Source organism: Chrysochloris asiatica, unplaced genomic scaffold, assembly GCF_000296735.1.
Source record: "Chrysochloris asiatica unplaced genomic scaffold, ChrAsi1.0 scaffold00019, whole genome shotgun sequence".
Lineage (NCBI taxonomy): Eukaryota > Metazoa > Chordata > Mammalia > Afrosoricida > Chrysochloridae > Chrysochloris > Chrysochloris asiatica.
Genome location: NW_006408537.1, coordinates 23,429,545 through 23,450,898, shown reverse-complemented (window position 1 = coordinate 23,450,898; position 21,354 = coordinate 23,429,545). Strand labels below are relative to the sequence as shown.

At 35.8% G+C, this 21,354-nt stretch overlaps 1 protein-coding gene across 3 annotated transcripts in view; it reads right to left on the bottom strand.

Moving 5' to 3' along the window:
* Positions 1-21,354, bottom strand: part of FAM135A (family with sequence similarity 135, member A) — a 207,128-nt gene that overhangs the window by 50,768 nt on the left and 135,006 nt on the right. For all 3 annotated transcript variants that reach the window (XM_006835750.1, XM_006835748.1, XM_006835749.1), the window contains one exon: positions 12,762-12,917. In XM_006835750.1, coding sequence (XP_006835813.1) covers positions 12,762-12,917 — 156 coding nt within the window. The remainder of the gene's footprint in view (positions 1-12,761; positions 12,918-21,354) is intronic.

Sequence of the window (21,354 nt, the reverse complement as noted above, 5' to 3'; positions counted from 1 at the left end):
GCTGACCTTAAGGTTCGCAGCCCAATTCGTAACCACTAGCTGTGCAACACTTCATAGTATTCTGTTATTACCCTTTTTATTTCCATTGGCTCTGTTATGACGTCACCCTCGTGGCTTCTTATGCATGTTGTGTCTTCTTCTTTTCTTTTGTTAGGTTTGCCAATGGTTTGTTATTCTTTTGAAGAACCAGCTTCCTGTCTTGTTGATTCTTTTTTATAGTTTTTCTGGTTTTGATCTCATTTCTTTCTGCTCTAACCTTTGTTGTTTCTTTTCTTCTGGTGACTGTAGGTTTACTTTGATGGTCTTGTCTTATTTGAATTGTTGGAGATGTTGTATTAATGTGCTGATTTTCGTTCTTTCTTCTTTTTGAATGTGTACATTTATTGTCATAAATTGTTCTCTCAGCAGTTTTTGCTGTGTCCCAAAAGTTTTGGTAAGTCGTGTTTACATTCTCCTTTGTTTCTAGTAATTTTAAAATTTGACCTTTTATTTGTTCTACTACCAAGTAGATTTAAAGCAGGGTGTTATTCAGTTTCCATGTATTTGATGTTATTTTCTTGGTCTTCCTATTGTTGATTTCTAATTTTATAGCCTTGTGGTCCAAGAAGATGCTGCGTAGTTTTGATGTTTTTAAATTAATGGAGGCTCGTTTTGTGGCCTAACACATGGTTTATTCTAGATAATGTTTCATGTGTACTGGAAAAGAATATGTATTGTGTTGTTGAGTTCAATGCTCTATATACATGCATGTGGTCAAGTTGGTTGATAGTGTTGTTCAGTTACTCTGCATCTTTGTCGAGTTTTTTTTCTGTTCTAACCTGTTTTGAAAATGGTGTATTAAAATCTCCCACTATTATTGTGGATATGTCGATTTCTTTCTTCAGTTCTCTAGGGTTTGATTTTTATATTTTGGGGTTCTTTTGTTGGCAGCATATGTACTTATTATGGTTATATCATCTTGTTCAATTGACCTTTTAATCATGAGATAATGTCCCTTTTTGTATGTTATGCTGCCTTTTATCTTAAAGTTGATTTTATCAGAGATTAGTACTGCCACTCCCTCCTGCTTGGTTTTTATTTTAAATTGTAATTAGCTTTGCATATTTTTTCCCACCCTCTATTATTTTTAATCTGTTTTGTCTTTGTGTGTAAGGTAAGGCTTTTACGGACTGCATATTGAAGGATCCTGTTGTCTTATTCATTCAGCCACTCTCTGTCTATTGACTGGTGCATTTGTGTAATTATCAATAGGTCTGAATTAATTGCTGTCGTTATGGTTTTGTGGGTGTGTGTGCTGGTTTCTTTGTTCTGCATGCCTTCTTGTGCTGTGTTCACTTTTTCTTGTCAGTTCCTTCATAGTTCTAATGTTTCCATATTCTTGTTGGATTTTCCTTTTCTTGACATGTTGTGAAGTATTACTTTTCTTTGAAGTTACCATATATTCTATTAATTTTTTTCTCCTTTTAAAGCAGTCTGTTTTATACTGAAATCTACCTGACCTCCTCACCACCTGATCTCTGTTCCTTTTTCCAGAACCAACAAAGAGAAAAAAAAAAGACTTCCCCTACAGCTGGCACTTTATCCCTCCCTCTCATCTAGTCATCATTAATATCTTTGGTTTCTGGATACGTGCTTCCTTTATATACATGAGACCACACAGTATTTGCCCATTTTTGTCTTCCTTGGTTTGCTCAGCATGATGCTTCCAAGGCTCATCCATGTTATGACATCTTTCAGGACTTCATTAACTCATGGCTGAGCGGTATACGATTGTATTCATGTACATTTTGTACATCTTTTATTTGTTGCTAGACATATCAGGTGTTTCTACTTTTTGGATACTGTGAAAAGTGCTACAATGAACACTGGTGTACAGGTTTCTGTTTGCTTTCTTGCATTCACATATTCTAGGTATATTTACACCTAGGACTAGGGCTGATGGGTTATATGGCAGTTTTATGTTCAACTTTTTGATGAACTGACAGTGTATTCCACAATGACTGATCATGTTACATTCTTATTAGCAATGTAAGAAGAGTGTCCCAGTTTCTCCATTATGTTGTCAACATCTATTGTTATGTGATGTTTTTACCATTGCCATTATAATAGTAGTGACATGGCATATCACACTGAAGTTTTGATTTGCATCTCATGAATGGCTCATGATATTATGTTTCTTTTCATGTGCTCATTGGCCATTTGAATATTATTTTTGGTGGAATGTCTGCTCAAGTCCTTTGCCCAGTTTTTGATGGGGTTGTTTGTCTTTCGTTGTTAAATTATAAACATTTAAAATACATTTTGCATATTAGACCCTTATTGATTATATGATTAAATAAAAGTTCCTCTCAACCTGTAGATTTTACTTTTACTTTGTTAATAACGCCCTTTGATGTAAAAAAGTTTTGAATATTTGAGGTTCCACTTAGGAGGGTAAGCCAAAAATTATAGCTACTAGGGTTCAAGGTCATATAGAAATGGGTCTATTCCAAACAAGCCACAGGTTTTGGTATGGATTGCATCTTAATGTAAAGAAAACAAAAATACTCACATCTGGACCAAATAAACAACATTCTTATCAATGGAGAAAAGACTGAAGTTGTCAAGGACTTCATCCTTTTTGGATCAACTATCAACCCTCCTGGAAGCAGCAGTCAAGATATCAAACGATATATTGCATTGGGCAAATCTTCTGCACAAGATCTTTTTAAAGTGTTGAAAAGAAAAGATGTCAGCTTGAGGACTAAGGTGCACCTGACCCAAGCCATAGTATTTTCAATAACCTCATATGCATGTGAAAGCTGGACAGTGAATAAAGAAGACTGTAGAAGAACTGATGCATTTGAGTTATGGTGTTGGAGGAGAATACTGAAAGTACTGTGGACTGCCAAAAGAACCAACAGATCTGTGTTGGAAGAAGTGCAGCCAGAGTGCTCCTTGGAGGCTAGGATGTCCAAACTTTGTCTCTCATACTTTGGACATATTGTCAGGAGGGACCAGTCGCTGGAGAAGGCTATCATGTTTGGCAAGGTGGAGGGTCAGAGAAATAGAGGAAGACCCCCAATGAGATGTACTGGCAAAATGGCAGCATCAATGGGCTCAAGCATGGCAACAACTGTGAGGTTAGCCTAGGACTGGGCAGTGTTTTGTTCTGTTGTGCATAGGGTCGCTATGAACTGGTATTGACTCGATGGCACCTAACACCAAACAACAACATTCCAAACAAGATGTTTAAACAAGTCTCTGCATCCAGTGGGTGGTATCAGACATGTTTCTTCAGTAATATACCTGTCTTACTCTCTTTAGAGTATGCCGTCAAAAAATAGGTCCAGTCAAATTCAAGGCAGAGAAGTCTACTGAGACTGTTATAGCGATTTTCTCAAAGGACAAATTATGATCACAGGGGATTATTAGGAAGAAGTTTTAAGAAAACTGTCTTGGTGAGAAAAAGGTCAGGAAAGTTGTGCCAAGGAATTTTCTTCATCATGACAATGCACCTGTTCATTCTTTGAGAATTTCGGTTAGGGAAACTTTGCCCTAACTACTGCCCTGATCTTGCTCCTTCATACTTTTTTATGCTTCTTAAACTCAAAGAACATTTAAAAGGAACTTGACTTGAATCCCTCAAGGATGCCAAAATGGCTAATATAAATCAAAACCACAGAATTCTTTGGAGAAGATTTAGAAATATGGCGGATATGTTGAAAAACAACAAGTACACGCTTTGATATTTTAGTTTAGCAAATGTCTCTCTTGATTTTATAGCAATGTTTTTAATGTACCCTGAAATAGCAAGAGACATGACTGCTAATACCCAAATCTTCTCAGTCAGACTCAGATCACAGTTGCATCATTCTCCTTTGTGTAATATTGGCATACAAGTTTTAGTATTTCTCTTGTAAAATTGGTATGATAAAAAATAATTTGATAGGGTGTTACTTAGGTTTCAATGAGAGAATCTATGTTATACAATTAGCACTGTATTTAGCATATATTAAGCGTTCAATAGCCCAATATCTTTGTAGATATTTTTGGTGCTGAAAGTCCTGCTGGATACCTTACCAGTAAAGTTATGTTTTCATATTTCACTATAGTCAAGTTAAGAAATAACACTGGTGGAGAATAATCTGTACAGTACCTCAAAAGGTGTGTTATATGTAATTAAATGTAGTTTTTAAAAAATTTCACTGAAGATTTAACTTATGCTAGAATTAATCAACATAAGGTAAAAAAAAAAGAGTCCATCCATTAAGTTGCAATCTCCAGGAACAAAAATGTAATGCTGTAACACAATGACATTTTCGAGTTAAACAAAGGCTTAGATGAACATCAACTGTTCTCATATTTAAATTTAGGGATCTAAAGCCCATATCTCCTAAGGCAGAGATCTGCAAATTTATTCCATAGATTTGAAGTATTACAGGGTTGTGGGTCATATATGGTTCTCTTGAATATTTTTATCATTGTTCTTGCTGTTTTTTTTTTTTCAAACGACCTTTTAAAAATGTAAAAACCATTCTTAGCTCACAGGCTATAGAAAAAGAATGTAGATTTAATCTGTGGACCATAGTTAGCTGACCTCTGTCTTAGGATAAAAATTGGGACACACTAGCCACAAAGATTAATAGCAGTGTTGAGAGAATAAACTATAATGAAAGTGAGTTCTCTACGAGACATAATGTTGGGAGACAATTACTTATGTATGAGTCTCTTGCATTTCTGCAAGTTATGTGAACAGAAGTACTGAATGCCTTTGTTTCACACTATCTTTCAACAATGTTTTTATTATTGGCAATAGCTTCAGGAGACAGAGATGTTTCCCTTTAGATTAAAGTCAGATTTGCTAACAGATTTGGAAGATAAAGATCCCATTAGGAGGAAAGAGTAGATGCTTACCATCCATTATATAAGATTTGGGCCCACTCTACACAGGGTTTTCCTCCTGAAATGCAATACACTGAGTGTGCAAGTATAAGCTGGCCTTATGTATGCTATTGTTGTTACGTGCTTTGGAGTCGGTTCCGACTCATAGCAACCCTGTACAGGGTTTCTGAGGCTATAAATCTTTACAGGAGCAGAAAGCCTCATCTTTCTCCTGTGGAACAGCTGGTAGTTTCACACTGCTGACCTTGCGGTTCACAGCCTGATTCGTAACCACTACACTACCAGAGCTCCTTTATGCTAGGTGGTAGAAATTGGGGCTTGAGGAATCTGTCTGCTGTTATGATGGTGTTATTATAGTGAGGAGTAAACACGTTTTTGCCCAGGAGTCTCATGTCTTCTGTCAGGATCTATGAATCTAAAACAGGCCAACCTGTTAACTAACAAGTAGGGTGAAATCTCAGATCCTTAACAGCTATTGACATGTACAAAATTTATTGTAATTTCAAATATTTTTGCTTCTTACAAGTTGTTATTTTATAACTTCTCCATTTGCAATAACAAAGACGTCTTTCACTTGACTATAAATATCTTTTGGTTCAGTAAGGGGTACTGGGGAGCCAGTCCCATGCATAAGTCTTCGTACTCTACTGTAAATGTGTATAAGCATGTGACTAAAAGCATAGCAATTTTAGGGGGCTTAATTTGCCAAGATTCTGAAAAACTGCACTTTCTAAATCTTGACATCAAATAATATAGTTCACAAATATTGACCTAATTCATTACATTTTTCAAGTATAGCTTTCCATTTCCTCTTTTGTAGCTCAAGTTTTTAATTATTATTATTATTATTTTTCATACCAATAAGGAGGGATTCCAAATTATGGGTTCACTTCTGTTAATAAACCCAGTTGTGCTGCTTTTGAATATAAGATTGGATAGTCTATATAAACTATTATGACAAAATTTCTCTCTATATAAACACTGAATGACTCTTGGGTAACTTTGGTTATTGTAGACTTAGCATTGCATTGTTTGAATACTGAATTATTTCATAAGCAAAGTTCCTATTCAATTACATGAATGGGAGCCAGAGGTTCACCGTTTTGATAAGGCAAGGCAGGGTATATCCCTGTTTAATTAACATAAAAATATTTGCTCACTGTGTCTTATATAAAATTTCATATTGATAGTAATTTTCTTTGCCCCTTTTTCTCAGAGCTCACCAGTTGCTTTCTGACTGTTCACATTTCCTGTTTCTCCCAGGACAGCTCTATCCCTATTAGATATTATGCTACAAAGCTGTCTCTCATTCTTGCTATCATCCTCTTTATAGAACTTCCATTGTAGTATATATAAACAGAGCATTTTAATGGAACAATAATCTTCTCTACTAAAAACAGAATTCAAAAAACAAAAAACAGAAACAACAAGCAGAAACTCCAAACCCTATAGGTTACCTTCCATGCTGATTTCTGGCTGCTGGACTTTCCTTATGCAATATGTACAAGAGGAGAAGGCACCTTTCTCATCTTAGCTTTTTAAAGTTGTTGTTCTTGTCGTTAAGTGCCTCAAGTTGATTCCGACCCACAGCGACCCTGTATAGGGTCTCCAAGGAGCAGCTGGTGAGCTTGAACCACCAAACTAACAGTCCAAACAACTGCAGTCTGATGCATTAGCCCACAGCTTTTTAAAGTGGTGGTGGTGGCTATGTGCCGTGGAGTCGGTTCAGACTCATAGTGTCCCTGTACAGCGTTTCCGAAGCTGTAAATCTTTACGGGAGCAGAACACCTCATCTTTCTCCCACAGAACAGCTGGTAGTTTCGTACTGCTGACCTTGCACTTTGCAGCCTGATTCGTAACCACTATGCTACCACAGTAGGGGTTGGCAAATTAAGGTCTGGAGGCCAAATATGGCCCACCATCTCTTTTTATATAGAGAGTTTATGAGAACATAGCCATGTTAATTTGTTTAGAGGTCTTGTCTATGACTGCTTTCATTCTACAGTGGCAGACTTGAGAAGTTATGACAGAGACCTACAGCATACAAAGCTTAGAATAGTCACTATTTGGTCCTTTACAAAAAAGGTGTGTTGACTTCTGCTCTATAGCATAACAATTTGGGCCTTTGGTTACCCATTTTGAATTATTGTTCCAGGAAACTTTGCCATCAATTTTGGTACGTATTCAGCTCACTTCTATATGGAAGTTTGACTTCAACTCCAAGTTAAAACCCTATTATTATTATTATTTTAAAAAGGATAATTAAGAGACTTTGAGGCTTATCAACATCCATTATTGCACTATGAAAACTAGTTGCATTTCAGAGATTATTGCTGAAAATCTTGGTTGTGAGATTCTGTTAATGAAGTAGAATGCATATCGTCTATTCTAAATTGTGGGAAATGTGTCTGTTAAAATCACTTACTTGTGTTATTTGTTATAACAGCACTAGATAACTAAGCCTCAAGTCAAAGCTCAGGGTCTGCCCAAGGTAGAGTCGAACAGAACACTTATGTAAATATGGATATGTCAATGTCTGGTCTTTCTGTTTGTTCTACACTAAAACTAAGAGCTTCCGTTCAACAATAACAGCATCAAGACAGTGAGCATAATAATGAAATGACAAATAAACATACAAAAGACAAATGACCAATACCTAGAATATATAGAAAATTATTACAAACCAAGAAGAAAAAGACAGGTTAATGCTATAAAAATATGGGTGAAATATTTGAACAGGCAACAATAATAAATAATAAGAGAACTACACAGCTAATAATCATACAAGTCAGTGCCCAATTACATGAGTCATTGGAGAAATGCAAATTAAAACCACAATAATATATAACTTTATACCCATTAAACACATAAAAGCAGAAGTCTGATAATAAAAGTTGAAGAGTATGTGGATCACCATAAACTGCTGGTAGAACTGCAAGTTGGTACAACTTTGAAAAACAGTATGGTTTTTAACTACAAAAACTGAAGTCATGCATACACTATGATCCAGCAACTTCCCTCAAAGGTAAATATATCAGAGAAACTGGTATATCAAAAAGCATATATAAGAACACTCATATTAGTTTGGTTTTCAAAGCTACCAATCAAAAGCAACCTAAATGCCCATCAACAAATGTGTGAGTGGATTAAAATGGAATCCATCACAGCAATGAAAATGAACAATCTACAGCTACTGGAAAAACATGGCCTAATCTCACAAACAATATCTTGAGCGAAATAAGCAGAATATAAAGTTTGCACATGGTTATGATTTCACTTAAAAAATGCGGAAACCTCTATTATTTAGTGTAAATACACAGATGGCAAAATCAAAAGAAAAGTAAGAAATATATTATCACAAAATTCAGCATGATCTTTCTAAATGCCAAGAAGGGGATAGTAATTGAAAAAGATACACAGAGGAGTTGTGTGGTGGTGTTGGCAATGTTCTATTTCTTGATCTGGGTGATGGATGGTTAACCTGGGGTATGCTTTTAAGTTTTGTTAAAATGTGCGAGTTTGTTCAATGTTTACTATTTATTGTTTTTATTAATATACACTATTACATCTTTTAACATACATTATTGTACCTTATATTTCATAATTAAGAAAGGAAAGGAAAAACAAAAATAGTAGTATATATACTTGATGTTATTATGAAACTCCAAACTGTGCATACAAAGTTTACAAGTAGATGAGACTGGAAAGATGTTGTTGTTAGGTGCCATCAAGTCGGTATCGACTCATAGCGACCCTATGGACAACAAAACAAAACACTGCCTGGTTTGGGGCAAACGGCACAACTGTTGCCATGTTTGAGCCCATTGATGCTGCCACTTTGCCAATCCATCTCGCTGGAGGTCTTCCTCTTTTTCTCTGACTCTCCTCCACCTTACCAAACATGATATCCTTTTCCAGAGACTGGTCTTTTCTGACAATATGTCTAAAGTATGAGAGGTGAAGTTTGGCCATCCTGGCCTCAAGGAGCACTTCAGTTGCACTGCTTCCAACACAGACCTGTCTGTTCTTTTGGCAGCCCATGGCACTTTCAATATTCTTCTCATACACTATAACTCAAATGCATCAATTCCTCTATGATCTTCCTTATTCTCTGTCCTACTTTCACATGCATATGAGGTTATTGAAAATACCATGGCTTGGGTCAGGTGTACCTTAGTCCTCAAGCTGACATCTTTGCTCTTCAACACTTTGAAAAGGTTTGTGCAGCAGATTTACCTAATGCAATATGTTGTTTGGTTACTTGACTGCTGTTCCCATGAGTGCTGATGGTTGATTCAAGAAAAATGAAGTCTTTGACAACTTCGGTCTTTTCTCCGTTGATAAGAAAAACATTCTTATCAATGTTTACTGGTCCAGTGGTGAATATTTTTGTTTTCTTGACTTTGAGATGCAATCCATACCAAAGGCTGTGGTCTTTGATCTTCATCAGTAAGTATTTTAAATCCTCTTGGCTTTCAGCAAGCAAGGTTATATAATCTGCATATCGCAGGTTGTTAATGAATCTTCCTTCAATCCTGATGCCACGTTTTTCTTCATAGAACCCAGCTTCTTGTATTATTTGCTCAGCATACAGGTTGAATAAGTATGGTGAAAGAATACAACTCTGTCTCATACCTTTCTTAATTTTAAACCATTCAGTGATCCCATGTTCTGTTCGAACAACTGCCTCTTGGTCCACGTACAGATTCCACTTGAGCACAATTATGTGTTCAGGAATACTCATACTTCACAATGTTGTCCATAGCTTGTCATGATCCACACAATCAAAGGCCTTTGTGTAGTCAATAAAGCACAGGTAAGTATCTTTCTGGTATTGTCTCTTTCAGCCAAGATCTATCCGACATCAGCAATGATATTTCTCTTGACACGTCCTCTTCTGAATCTGGCTTGAACCTCTGGAAATTCTCTGTCAATGTATGGTTGCAGCTGTTTCTGTATTACTTTCAGTAAAACTTTACTCACATGGGATATCAAAGATACTGTCTGATGATTTCCGCATTCCGTTGGGTCACCATTTTGGAATGGGCATAAATACGGATCTCTTCCAATCAGTTAGCCAGGTAGTTGTCTTCCAAATTTCTTGGCATATATGAGCGAGTGCCTCCAGTGCTACCTCACTTTCTTGAAAGATTTCACATTTTATTTCATCAATTCCCAGTGCCTTGTTCTTTGCCAATTCCTTCAATGTACCTTTGAGTTCTTCCTTCAGTACCACTAGCTGCCTCATGAAATGGCTGAACATCAACCATTTCCTTTTGTTACAGTGACTCTTTGTATTCCTTCAACCTTCTTTTGATGCTTTCTGCATCATGCAATAATTTGCCCAGATAATCCTTCAATAACGAAAGTTGAGGCTTGAATATTTTCTTCAGTTCCCGTGGTTTGAAAAATGCTGAAGTGTTCTTCCCTTCTGGTTTTCTAACTCCATATCTTTGCACAGTTCATTGTAATATTTAACTTTGTCTTCTCAAGCGGACCTTTGACATTTTCTGTTCAGCTCTTGTATCTCCTCATTTCTTCCATTTGCTTTAGCATCTCTGCACTGGAGAGCAAGTTTCAGAGTCTCTTCTGACATCCATTTTGACCTTTTCCTTATTTCTTGTCTTAATGATTTTTTGCTTTCTCTCTGTATGTTGTTCTTGATGTCATCCCACATCTCTTCTGGTCTTTGGTCTTTAATGTCTGATGTATCAAATCTGTTCTTCAGAAGATTTCTAAATTCAGGTGGGATATATTCAAGGTCATACATATTTTGGCTCTCGTGGACTTGTTTTCATTTTCTTCAGCTTCAGTCTGAATTTGCATATGAGCAATTGATGGTCAGTTCCACAATCTGCCCCGGCCTTGTTTTGGTTGATATGGAGCTATTGCACCATCTCTTTCCAAAGACTTAGTCAATTGGATTTTTCTGTATTCCATCTGGTGAGGTCCATGAGTATAGTCGTCTCTTATGCTGTTTAAAAAAGGTATTTAAAATGAATAAATCATTGTTTTTCCAGAATTCTATCATTCGCTTTTTCAGTATCATTTCTATCACCAAGGCCATATTTTCTAACTACCTATCTTTGTTTCCAACCTTTGCATTCCAATCCACCACCAGTAATGATCAATATATCTTAATTGCATGTCTGATCAATTTCAGATTAAAGAAATTGTTAGAATTCTTCTATTTCATCCTCACTAGCTTTAGTGGTTGATGCATAAATTTGATTAATAGTGGTATTAACTGGACTTCCCTGTAATCTCACGGATATTGTCCTATAAAAGACAGTGTCGTACCTCATGGCAGATCTTGGTATGTTCTTTTTGACGATGATTGCAACACCATTCCTCTTCAATTTGTCATTCTTGGCATAGTAAGCCATGTGGTTGTCAGATTCAAAATGGCCAATACCAGTCCAATTCAGGTCACTAACACCTGAGATACTGATGTTTATGCGTTCCATTTCATTTTTGACAATTTCCAATTTTCCTAGATTCATACTTCATACATTTCATGTTTTGATTATTAATGGATTTTTACAGCTGTTTCTCTTCATTTTGAGTTGTGCCCCATCAGCAAATGAAGCTCTGGAATGCTTTACTCCACTGGTGTCATCACGGTCAACTTTACTTTGAGGAGGCAGCTCTTCCCCAGTTGCATCTGCATGCCTTCCAACTTGATGGGTTCATTTTCCAGCACTATATCTGACAGTGTTTCTTTGATATTCAATAAGGTTTTCAGTGAGTAAATATTCGGAAGTAGTTCAACTCTGTTTCTTCCTTATCTATCTTTGTCCAGAAGGTCATGTGAAACCTGTCCACCATGGGTGACCCTGCTGGTATTTAAAATACCCGTGGCGTAGCTTCCAGAATCACAGCAACTCACAAGCCACCACAGTATGACAAACTGACAGACAAGTGGTGGACTGGAAAGACAGACATTTAACATCTCAAATCTTTTTAGATGTCATACAATAAAACCATACAAAATTTTCTGCACAATATGCATACTAAGCCTACAGTAAATATGTCTGTCTAGACTACTCCCCTAATTCTGTCAAGTTCATATTACACATTCTACATTTCCATAATGTTGTTGTTATGCGCCGCGGATTCGGTTCTGACTCATAGCGACCCTGTATATGGTTTCCGTGGCTGCAAATCTTTACGGGAGCAGAAAGCCACATCTTTCTCCCGCGGCACAGCTGGTAGTTTTGAATTGCTGACCTTGTGGCTTGTAGCCTGATTTGTAACCACTACGCTACGAGAGCTATTGTTGTTGTTGTTAAGTGCCATCGAGTCGGTTCCAACCCATAGCGACCCAGTACAGGGTTTCCAAGGGGTGTAAATCTTTACGGGAGTAGAAAGCCTCATCTTTCTCCCGCGGAGCGGATGGTAGTTTCGAACCGCTGACCTTAAGGTTCACAGCCCGATTCGTAACCACTACGCTACCAGAGCTATATACACCTCTAAATGAGGGGAAAGAGAGAAGATGGAGGAGATAACAGCCTATTTTAGTTAGAGATGGCTTTCTACTTTCTGATTCCTGTCCTTAAAGAGGACTGGCTTTAATTCCTGGTCTTGAGTTCTAGGAGCTATTTTGAATCATGTATTTTCTTACTTTAGTTAGGTTTAAGTAGTTTTTCTTGCTAGCACAGGTTTTAACTAAGCCAGTTAGCTTAGTTAATGGGCTCAATTATATAGTTCTACTATTAACTTTATAAAGCAAAGAGCTCAACAATAAATGTCTCCATTCTGATTTATGAATATATTAAGTAACAATCAGGCTTTTCATTTTTAATTCATAAGAAAAACTTTAAAGATAAATGATAATACTCTTGAGAGTTTTCTAACATCAGTTTTCTTTAACTTACCCTCAAAGTATGATGTTCTTGTGCTAAGAACACTCTTAGTTCTTCATGTAGTGTTATAACTTCCAGAAACTGTCCCCATAAAGCCATTAGAAGTGAGCAAAGTTGTGCAAGATTCATATTTATAAGTTCTGCCAGTTCATCAGGATTTTCTACTTTCTGAAATGACAAAAAGAGCAACTTACTGCAATATGCAAAATGTATTATTTTATTCAGAATATTAATACAAAAGCGAATTTGTGGAGTTTAAAAAAGAAATATGTGTGTGTGTGTGTATACATGTGTGTGTACAGAGACTAACTTATCAATGGCTTTTTCTCTTAGATAGCAGTTGTTGCAATTTTCAACAATTTAATAAGATACTTTAGTACTGAAATAATATCATTGGTAACCTAAAATTACAAAGTACATCAACAACTTCAAACTACAAACAGTCAAATATTGAAAAGTTTAAACACAAACATGTGGTCACAAAGAGTTACTTTGAGTTGGAATACAATCAATGACAACCTACAATGTGTACAAATAACGATTGCTGTTGTTAAGTGGCATCAATGTCAGTTTTGATCCATAGCAACCCTGTATATGGTTTCTGAGAAGTAGTTGGTGAGCTTGAACCACCAACCCTATGGTTCAAAGAGACTTTGCAGTCCAACACATTCACTTACAGTGCCACATAAATAATGATTAAATTTATAATATTCTAAAAGATAATGAAATCTTAAAATAAGATCTTCAGTTATATACTTAAATATCTGTAGCTCTTCAGAAAGAAGTAAGATGCTTTCTCAAATAATTTTTTTCATTCCTTTGCTCTGAGGTTCTATTTTATTTACAGTAACACTTTTATAGAGTTGTCACACTCCTTTTTTTCTAGTAGCAATTCATTAATTCACTATTTACTCAACATATTTTAAACAGTAGGGTGTATTTTCTAGAAATACAAAGATCAAAATGAACATTTCATAGTCCACTGAGGAAATAAAAAGCAGTTAAAGAAACAATTATAATAAACTATGGAATTCAATGATCTAATTAATTATAATCTTCACCCAAACTGAAAGTTAAAGGTATTGACTAAATCATACTATGAAATGCAGTATATATCTTTTATAAAGGTAATTGATTTTCTTCAAATTAATAAAACAAGGATTTCTGAACAAAGAACAAACAGATGGCTTTTCTTGGGGAAAGAATTTTTATTATGGTAGATTAAAAAAAATTCAGTCAGATATATTTTATCTTGCTATAAATTTTGTCTTTAGATTACTAGGAATACAGGTAAATCTATATCATATGCTTACATATATATATTGTGTTCATTTTCTTGTCCTAAAGTGTCAGAAGTAACCATTTATAAAAAGGATGTGGAGGCAGAGTCTTATCTCCTCTGACTTTAGAAGGAGGAAACAGAGTAATGATCATCAGTGTTAGCTGCCCAAGGTCAATTACCATGAGGCACAGGGAAGACCCACCTCTACCCTCAACCATCTTTACTAATTCTGATACCAGCCATCCCTCATAAAACACTATTTCTCTGCTGAACTTGATAATTTATTTCAATGGCTACACAGACTTCAGACAATAATCCTGATTATGGCGTTTATTAGAGAATAGGCTACAATTCAGGACCAGAAATGTTAGCTTCTTCCTAGCCAAGTCTGCAGGCAGGCTTCTCTCTGGCCCTCAACCTCTTAGCCTGGCCTCTCCCATGCTCAGACAACATTTTATAAAGCTCCTTTAGCACTGCTGATAAATGTCCAATGGGCACTGCACTCTGTCATAAGCCTCAGCCTGAATGTGCTCAGCTGTAGCTCCATGGGCCAGCAGCAAACTTGGCTCCCCCAGTTAAGTGAATGGATGCAACTCACTCCTTAAGCCAGCCTCTTGCCACAAGGCACTCAGCTTGGCTAGCTCTAAGGCTGGAGAAGCCCATCACTCTTTCTGATGCTCTGGCTGTTGGTTCTGTTGCTGCGGATCCTCTGCCACTCCTTTGTGTCATAGCTCTGTCTCCTGGGTCACGACTCAACATGAAGGGCTATCAGGGCCCAAAGGACATGCTCCACTCCTGATTGTTCTTTCTTGTTGGTAGTTAAGGTCGCCATTGTGCTTTTACATGGCTAATTTTATATCTAGTGGGATGGCAAAACTGACCTATCTTTACATTAGAGTTTCTGGTTTTTACAATCACAATTAACTCTGTAAACAAATAACTAACAACTGAATCATATAATCCTATCACCATCATTTTTCACCTTTTTCTTAGCCAGGTCCATTAGGAAAAAAGTAAATACACCCAATCAGCATGGTCTCACACTCAGTCATTTGGTGGGAGTTACAAAGACTGTGGCTAAAAGAGTCATATCCAGAATATTAATTTGATGAACTTGACTTACACCTATGGATGCAGTAGCTCAAAAAAGGGAACAAACCTTTACAATAAGGATCATTCTCACCCCCTCCATACACACAGTAGACAGGGATGGGCAACTTGGACATTGGCTACCCAAAGTTGGGGGACTATAAAGGCAAGAAGTGACTGGCTTACAAGTTTTCAAGAGGGAACCTAGATCCAGAGGGCATGGAGGAAGGTAGAATCTCCACTGACTAGTATAAAATCTGTCTAGGTGGAGCTGATGAAAGGAAATGAGGATAGATCTCTTGTGATACAGTAGTGAATAATTGTTACCAGGACTGATTGTGAGGATTGGAAATTTAAAGACAGATGTTCTGTAGCAAGGAGGGGAGTGATTAACTTTGCAGTTTAGGAGCGGAGGTCCCTGGGATCATCAAGGGAGAAAAGCGGAGAGCGGGGCCCTACCCAGAGAAGCAGTGATGCCAGAGATGGAGGAAGAGACGATGACATGGAGAGATGGAGCAGCTGGGGACTTTAGACCCAGAGAGGGAGAGGGGCTGTGTGTTGATGACTGGGGAGCAGGTCATCCACCTGTGGTTGGTTGATGATGCATGGAGGGGATTGTAATCATTGCAGTGAAATGATATACGATAGGATGAATGTAAAACTAATGTTCTCCCATGTAAACTATCACATTATTCACAATAAAACATTAAAAAGAAAAGAAAATTACAGCACCACATCCCTTCACACTCCCATAATTTCAACTACCATCTATACACTAAACTAGTTACTGTCAAGTTGACTCTGACTCCCAGGGAGTATATATGTGTGTCAGCGTAAAAACTGTGTTCCATAGGTTTTTCAAAGGCTGATTTCATCACCAGGCCTTTCTTCTGAAATGCCTCTGGATAGACTTGAACCTCCAACCTTTTGGTTAAGAGCTAATCACATTAACAACTTTCACTTTTACAAGAATTCTAAGTCTGTAATTCTGGATCACATTTCTCTCTTGAATTCTAACCTGTAAATCCATTACCCACTGAATATGTGAATATGAAAAGGTTCCTTAAATTCAACATGTCCCAAATTGTACCAAATATATCTTCACCCTCTCTTCTCAGTGTATTTTAAATTCCCCATACACTGCTTAATAAATGGTACAGTTATTCTTTGATTTTGAAGTCTGTCACTTTTTTAAGCTTTTTTCTTCCCACCTACACCATGTTTCTAATTCAGAGAAAACATAAAATAAAAGGTCAGCATAATAAACAAGAAGGGAAGAGATTACTATGCACTATTCACATTGTATTGCTTGCTACTGATAGTGGTCACTCACTAGATAAACACTGAATGAATAAATGAATGAATGAATGAATGAATGTAGTTTTAAGTAAGATACTAATTCCCAGAATTATAGACAATTAGAAAATGTTTACACATTCCAGAATTCTGATATGGAAGGTGACAGTAAACATATGATGAATGTTGATTCGTTAGTATAATGAAACAAAGATGTGTTTTGTCCCAAGAAAAGCTATATAAATGTAGTAGAGGTGAAACTAGCAAGATTTTTATGTCTCTTAAAAACAAACTAGAAGACTAAAACATAGTCTCTAAAATAAGCTGAAACCTGTAGTACTGTTCCAAGAATGTTTTAATGGAAGTTAGAAAAACACAAGTGGAGTATTAGACAGTAATTAAATAGTGTAAGGCAAGAAATACTACACCTAGCATACACAAGTAGGAATAATGTTGTTGTAATGTGCCGTTGAGTCAGTTCCGACTCATAGCGACCTTATATAGGGTTTCCAAGGAAGCAGTTGGTGGGTTTGAACTGCCAACCTTGTAGTTCACAATCCAGTGCTGATCCTATAGCACCACACCAGGCTTTATCTGGGGCGAAATAAAACATAGCTTTCTTTCTTATCTGGGGGTAAGCTCATTTAGATCCTTTGTAATTATGAAAGTATTCTCTTCTAGTACAGTGTGTTGGAATTTGATAGAACTGATTTTCCAGGTCTCACAAGTTTCCTGCCTTTGATAGGATCTTATAACTTCTCAAAAGTTATTTTAGTGGAAAATATTTGAGTTCCCCTTCTTGTACAGGTTTCTGGCTTACATAGGTTCTGGCTTTTGCAGGTTTTACTACATAAATAAATAATTCCTCTGCCTTACATAAATCTTTTGTTATATGTCTCTTGGGTATAAGTGATAATAAAATTCCTTTTTATGTTAAAAAGAAATTAGAATCAAGTTTCATATGACTTTTTATAGCATAAATGTATATACATAAATGTGAGAACAAAACTTTAATTTGTATATTTCAAATGTCATTTTTTCCTATACAGATATTTATTATTGCATAACACACACTGATTTTGTTTGATTACAAAATATTTCTTAATTTAACAGACATGGGAAATAAAGGAAAGTAAAAAAGAAAAAGTTAATTTTATGTATAGTCTTCAATTTTTTCCAGTTATATAGACACAAAAACTGTTTTCTCTGAATCATACAATATGAGCATTTTCCTAAGTCATCAAAAATTTGTTGAAAGCACCATTTCTAAGGTTGTAAAACTTTTTGATAACTATGAATGTCTTATAATTCTTTAAACCATTTTTCTACCTTTGGGTCTTTATTTAGGCTAACATTTTATAATAAAAATTACTCTATAATAAACATCTTTGTATGAATCTCTGAAATCTCCTTTGAGACAAGCTGCTTGACAAGGAATTTTCTTTTTGGTTTTGGATACATTTGTTATTGTTGCTAAGTGCCATCCATGGAGTCAGTTTCGACTCACAGTGACCGTGTACAGGCTTACTAAGAAGCAGCTGGTGAGTCTGAATTTCCAACCTTGTGGTTATCAGTCCAGTATTTATCCTACAGTGCCCTTGCCAAACTAATTTCTAGAAATGATCTACAAGGTAAGGAATTCTGTACGTCACCACTCCTCTACACCTATTATATTGTCATTACAAAGTCACAGACACTCTTCACTCAGGTTAATATATAGCTATCCTCTGTTGGTTTCAAGTTTTGTTGAGTTGGTTCTGACTCTTAGTGACCCTGTATAAGGCTTCTGAGGAGCAGCTGGTAGGTTAGAACCTTGTGTTTCAACCGACCTTATGGTCCAGTGCTGATTCTACAGCACCACACCAAGACTTCGAGCTTTCCTGTAGTTAGTGATTTACCCTGCCTTACCACTCCACCCCTGATAACCATTAAAGAATGTGTCTTTTTTTCTGTGAACTTTTTCTTGAATTTTTTTTATAATAGTTGTCTCATACAATATTTACCCTTTTGTGATTGACTTACTTATTTCATATAAACATAACTCTTCCACTTTTATAACTTGGGGGAAGGAGAAGACAAGATAAATAAACAAACTAGGTAATAAATGTTGTTGATGAGTGCCACTGAGACAGTTCTAACACACAGCAGCCCTGCATAGATGTGTCTAAGGAGCAATAAATAAATAAAAACAAAGCATTAGATAAATAGTAAGATAAATAAATAAATAAATATCAGTCAATGAAAACCCAATGGTTAAATCCACAAATGATCATGGAAATGGCATAGAGCCACCGAAGTTAAAAAATAAAAAACAAAGACAATCACAGCCATTTTTGACAGATTAAAAACGGTAAAAGAACATTTAAATTTTTGTTTCTTTTATGATCAGTGAGACTGAATATTTTTTAATATTAGCCTTTTTTGATAATTATGTATCTTTCCTGTTAATATATAAAATGGGAATCACAGGTTTTCTTATTTGTAAGACCTCTTTAAATATTATCCATTACATCTTTGATCAATGACGAGTTGTGTTGCTAATTGCAGTTCGAATATACCAGGCTGCTCTGTGAGAGAAAGATGAGGCGTCCAGATCCCGTAATGATTTGCAACCACGAAAACCCTATTTAGGGTTGCCATGAGTCAGAACTGACTCCACAGTACTCCACCTACCACCATTCTATCTATTGCCAATTTTACTCTAGGCTAGAGACCTGGTATGGCACTGTGGGTTATGCGTCAGAAAGTCTGAACTGCAAGGTCAGTGGTTCAAGCTCACCAGTTGCTCACTGGAAACCCTATACAAGGTTGCTATTGGTCGGAATCAACTCGAAGGCAGTTAACAACAAATTATCATTAAATTTTATGACACCCATTTATATATTATGATTTAAATATTTGTAATTAAAAGAATCTATTAATACACATATACATCTGTATTATTTTAAAAAATTAAAGATATATATATATTTGTTGTTGTTGTTGTTAAGTGCCGTCGAGTCGGTTCCAACCCATAGCGACCCTGTACAGGGTTTCCGAGGGTGTAAATCCTTACTGGAGTAGAAAGCCTCATCTTTCTCCCGCGGAATGGCTGGTAGTTTCGAACCGCTGACCTTAAGGTTCGCAGCCCGATTAAAGAATATAAATTTTCCTTTTTTATTCCCATTCATTTATATGCACATATTCCAAACTGGACTATGTAGCTTACGTATTAATTCTTTCAAATATTTAATATGTAATCACATATACATGATATAACATACAGAGCTTTAAATTTTGCCCTTTATATAAATGGAATCATGCTATTCATATTTTCAAATTAATTCTTCTATTAACATTCCTTGAGGAGTTTTTCAGCATGAAGAAAGTACTTTACATCAAGAATCAGTAAATATTTCTTGAATTAAATTATCAATGATAGTATACGGAGACTCATCTAATTATTTTAAATGGCTACAAGGCTGTTGTTGTAATAATTTATATTCATATTTCTATACATGTATCACTATTTTTCTAGAATTTAAATAAAAGCTACTGTATGGAAAAGAATGCTACATTTAATGTTTTTAAAACAGATGGCTGAGCTGACCTCAAAAAAATTGTATTTATTTATGGCAATAACGGTTTCCACTATATCCTTAACAATAGAGATTAGCTGTCACTTTAATTTTTATAAATTTCATGAGCAAAATCCCTAAATCTTTAATGTTTAAATCTGTATTTCCCAGTTCTTGGTAAGCATGAGCATCATTTTAACAGCTAATTTGTGCTACTAAAAAATTCTTGTTTGTACATTAAAACCCATCCACTGTCACTGAGATGACTTTGAATTACAGCAATCCTGCATACAGTTTCCACTGCTATACATGGCTTTATAGGAGCAGAAGCACATTACATATGTTTATTTCCTTTCCATAAAGGTGTTGTTTTGCAACTGATTCACAGGAGGCCTTTATAGATACTGTGTGTTAATTAATCATTTGCCTCTTTTAAATGTCACAAATATTTGTTTCTAGTGTATTGTTTCCAATTTTATATTGTATTTTGCTACAAAGAAATTTCAAATGATTAATATCTTATTTCATTTTGTCTTTTATTACTAGTCTGAAGTCATTTCCTATCACAAAATCAGTTTTTTATGTAACTTTTTTTTTGACATTTACCACTTTAATCCATTCAGAATGTCTCTGAAACATGCATGGTATGAAAAGCTAATCTATCACCTCCATTTATAAACCCTAATGTCTGTGATATTTTATTATAAACTCAATTCTTAAGTAAATTAGTTGCTATTTAAAATGCTTCTTTATTTCATAAATTTCTCTTTTTGTTCTTTTAAAGAATTTCAAACGTATTTCCATTATCGTAGTTTTAATGTCTATTCTAGTATTCTTTTAAGCAAGTCTCTTTATATTTACATTTGGTAAAACATTGTATATTTTTTCATTATATACGTATCTTATTAAGCTATTTCTAAGTGTTTAACATTCTTCTGGTATTCTTAATATTCTAAGAATATTTGTTGTTGTTGTTGTTAGGTGCCACTGAGTCGGTATCAACTCATATAGACCTTATGCACAGCAGAACAAAACACTGCCCGTAACCACACTACTCTTTCCACGCTTGAGTCCATCGATGCTGTCACTTTGCCAATCCATCTCACTGGGTTCTTCATCTTTTCTCTGACCCTCCATCTTATCAAACATGATGTCCTTCTTCAGCGACTGGTCCCTCCTGACGATATGTCTGAAGTCTGACAGACCAAGTTTGACTATCTTGGCCTCCAAGGAGCACTCTGGCTGCACTTCTTCCAAAACAGATCTATTGGTTCTTTTGGCAGCCCATGGCACTTTCAACATTCTCCTCCAATACCACAACTCAAAAGCATCAATTTTTTTAATGATCTTCCTTATTCACTGTCCAGCTTTCGCATGCATA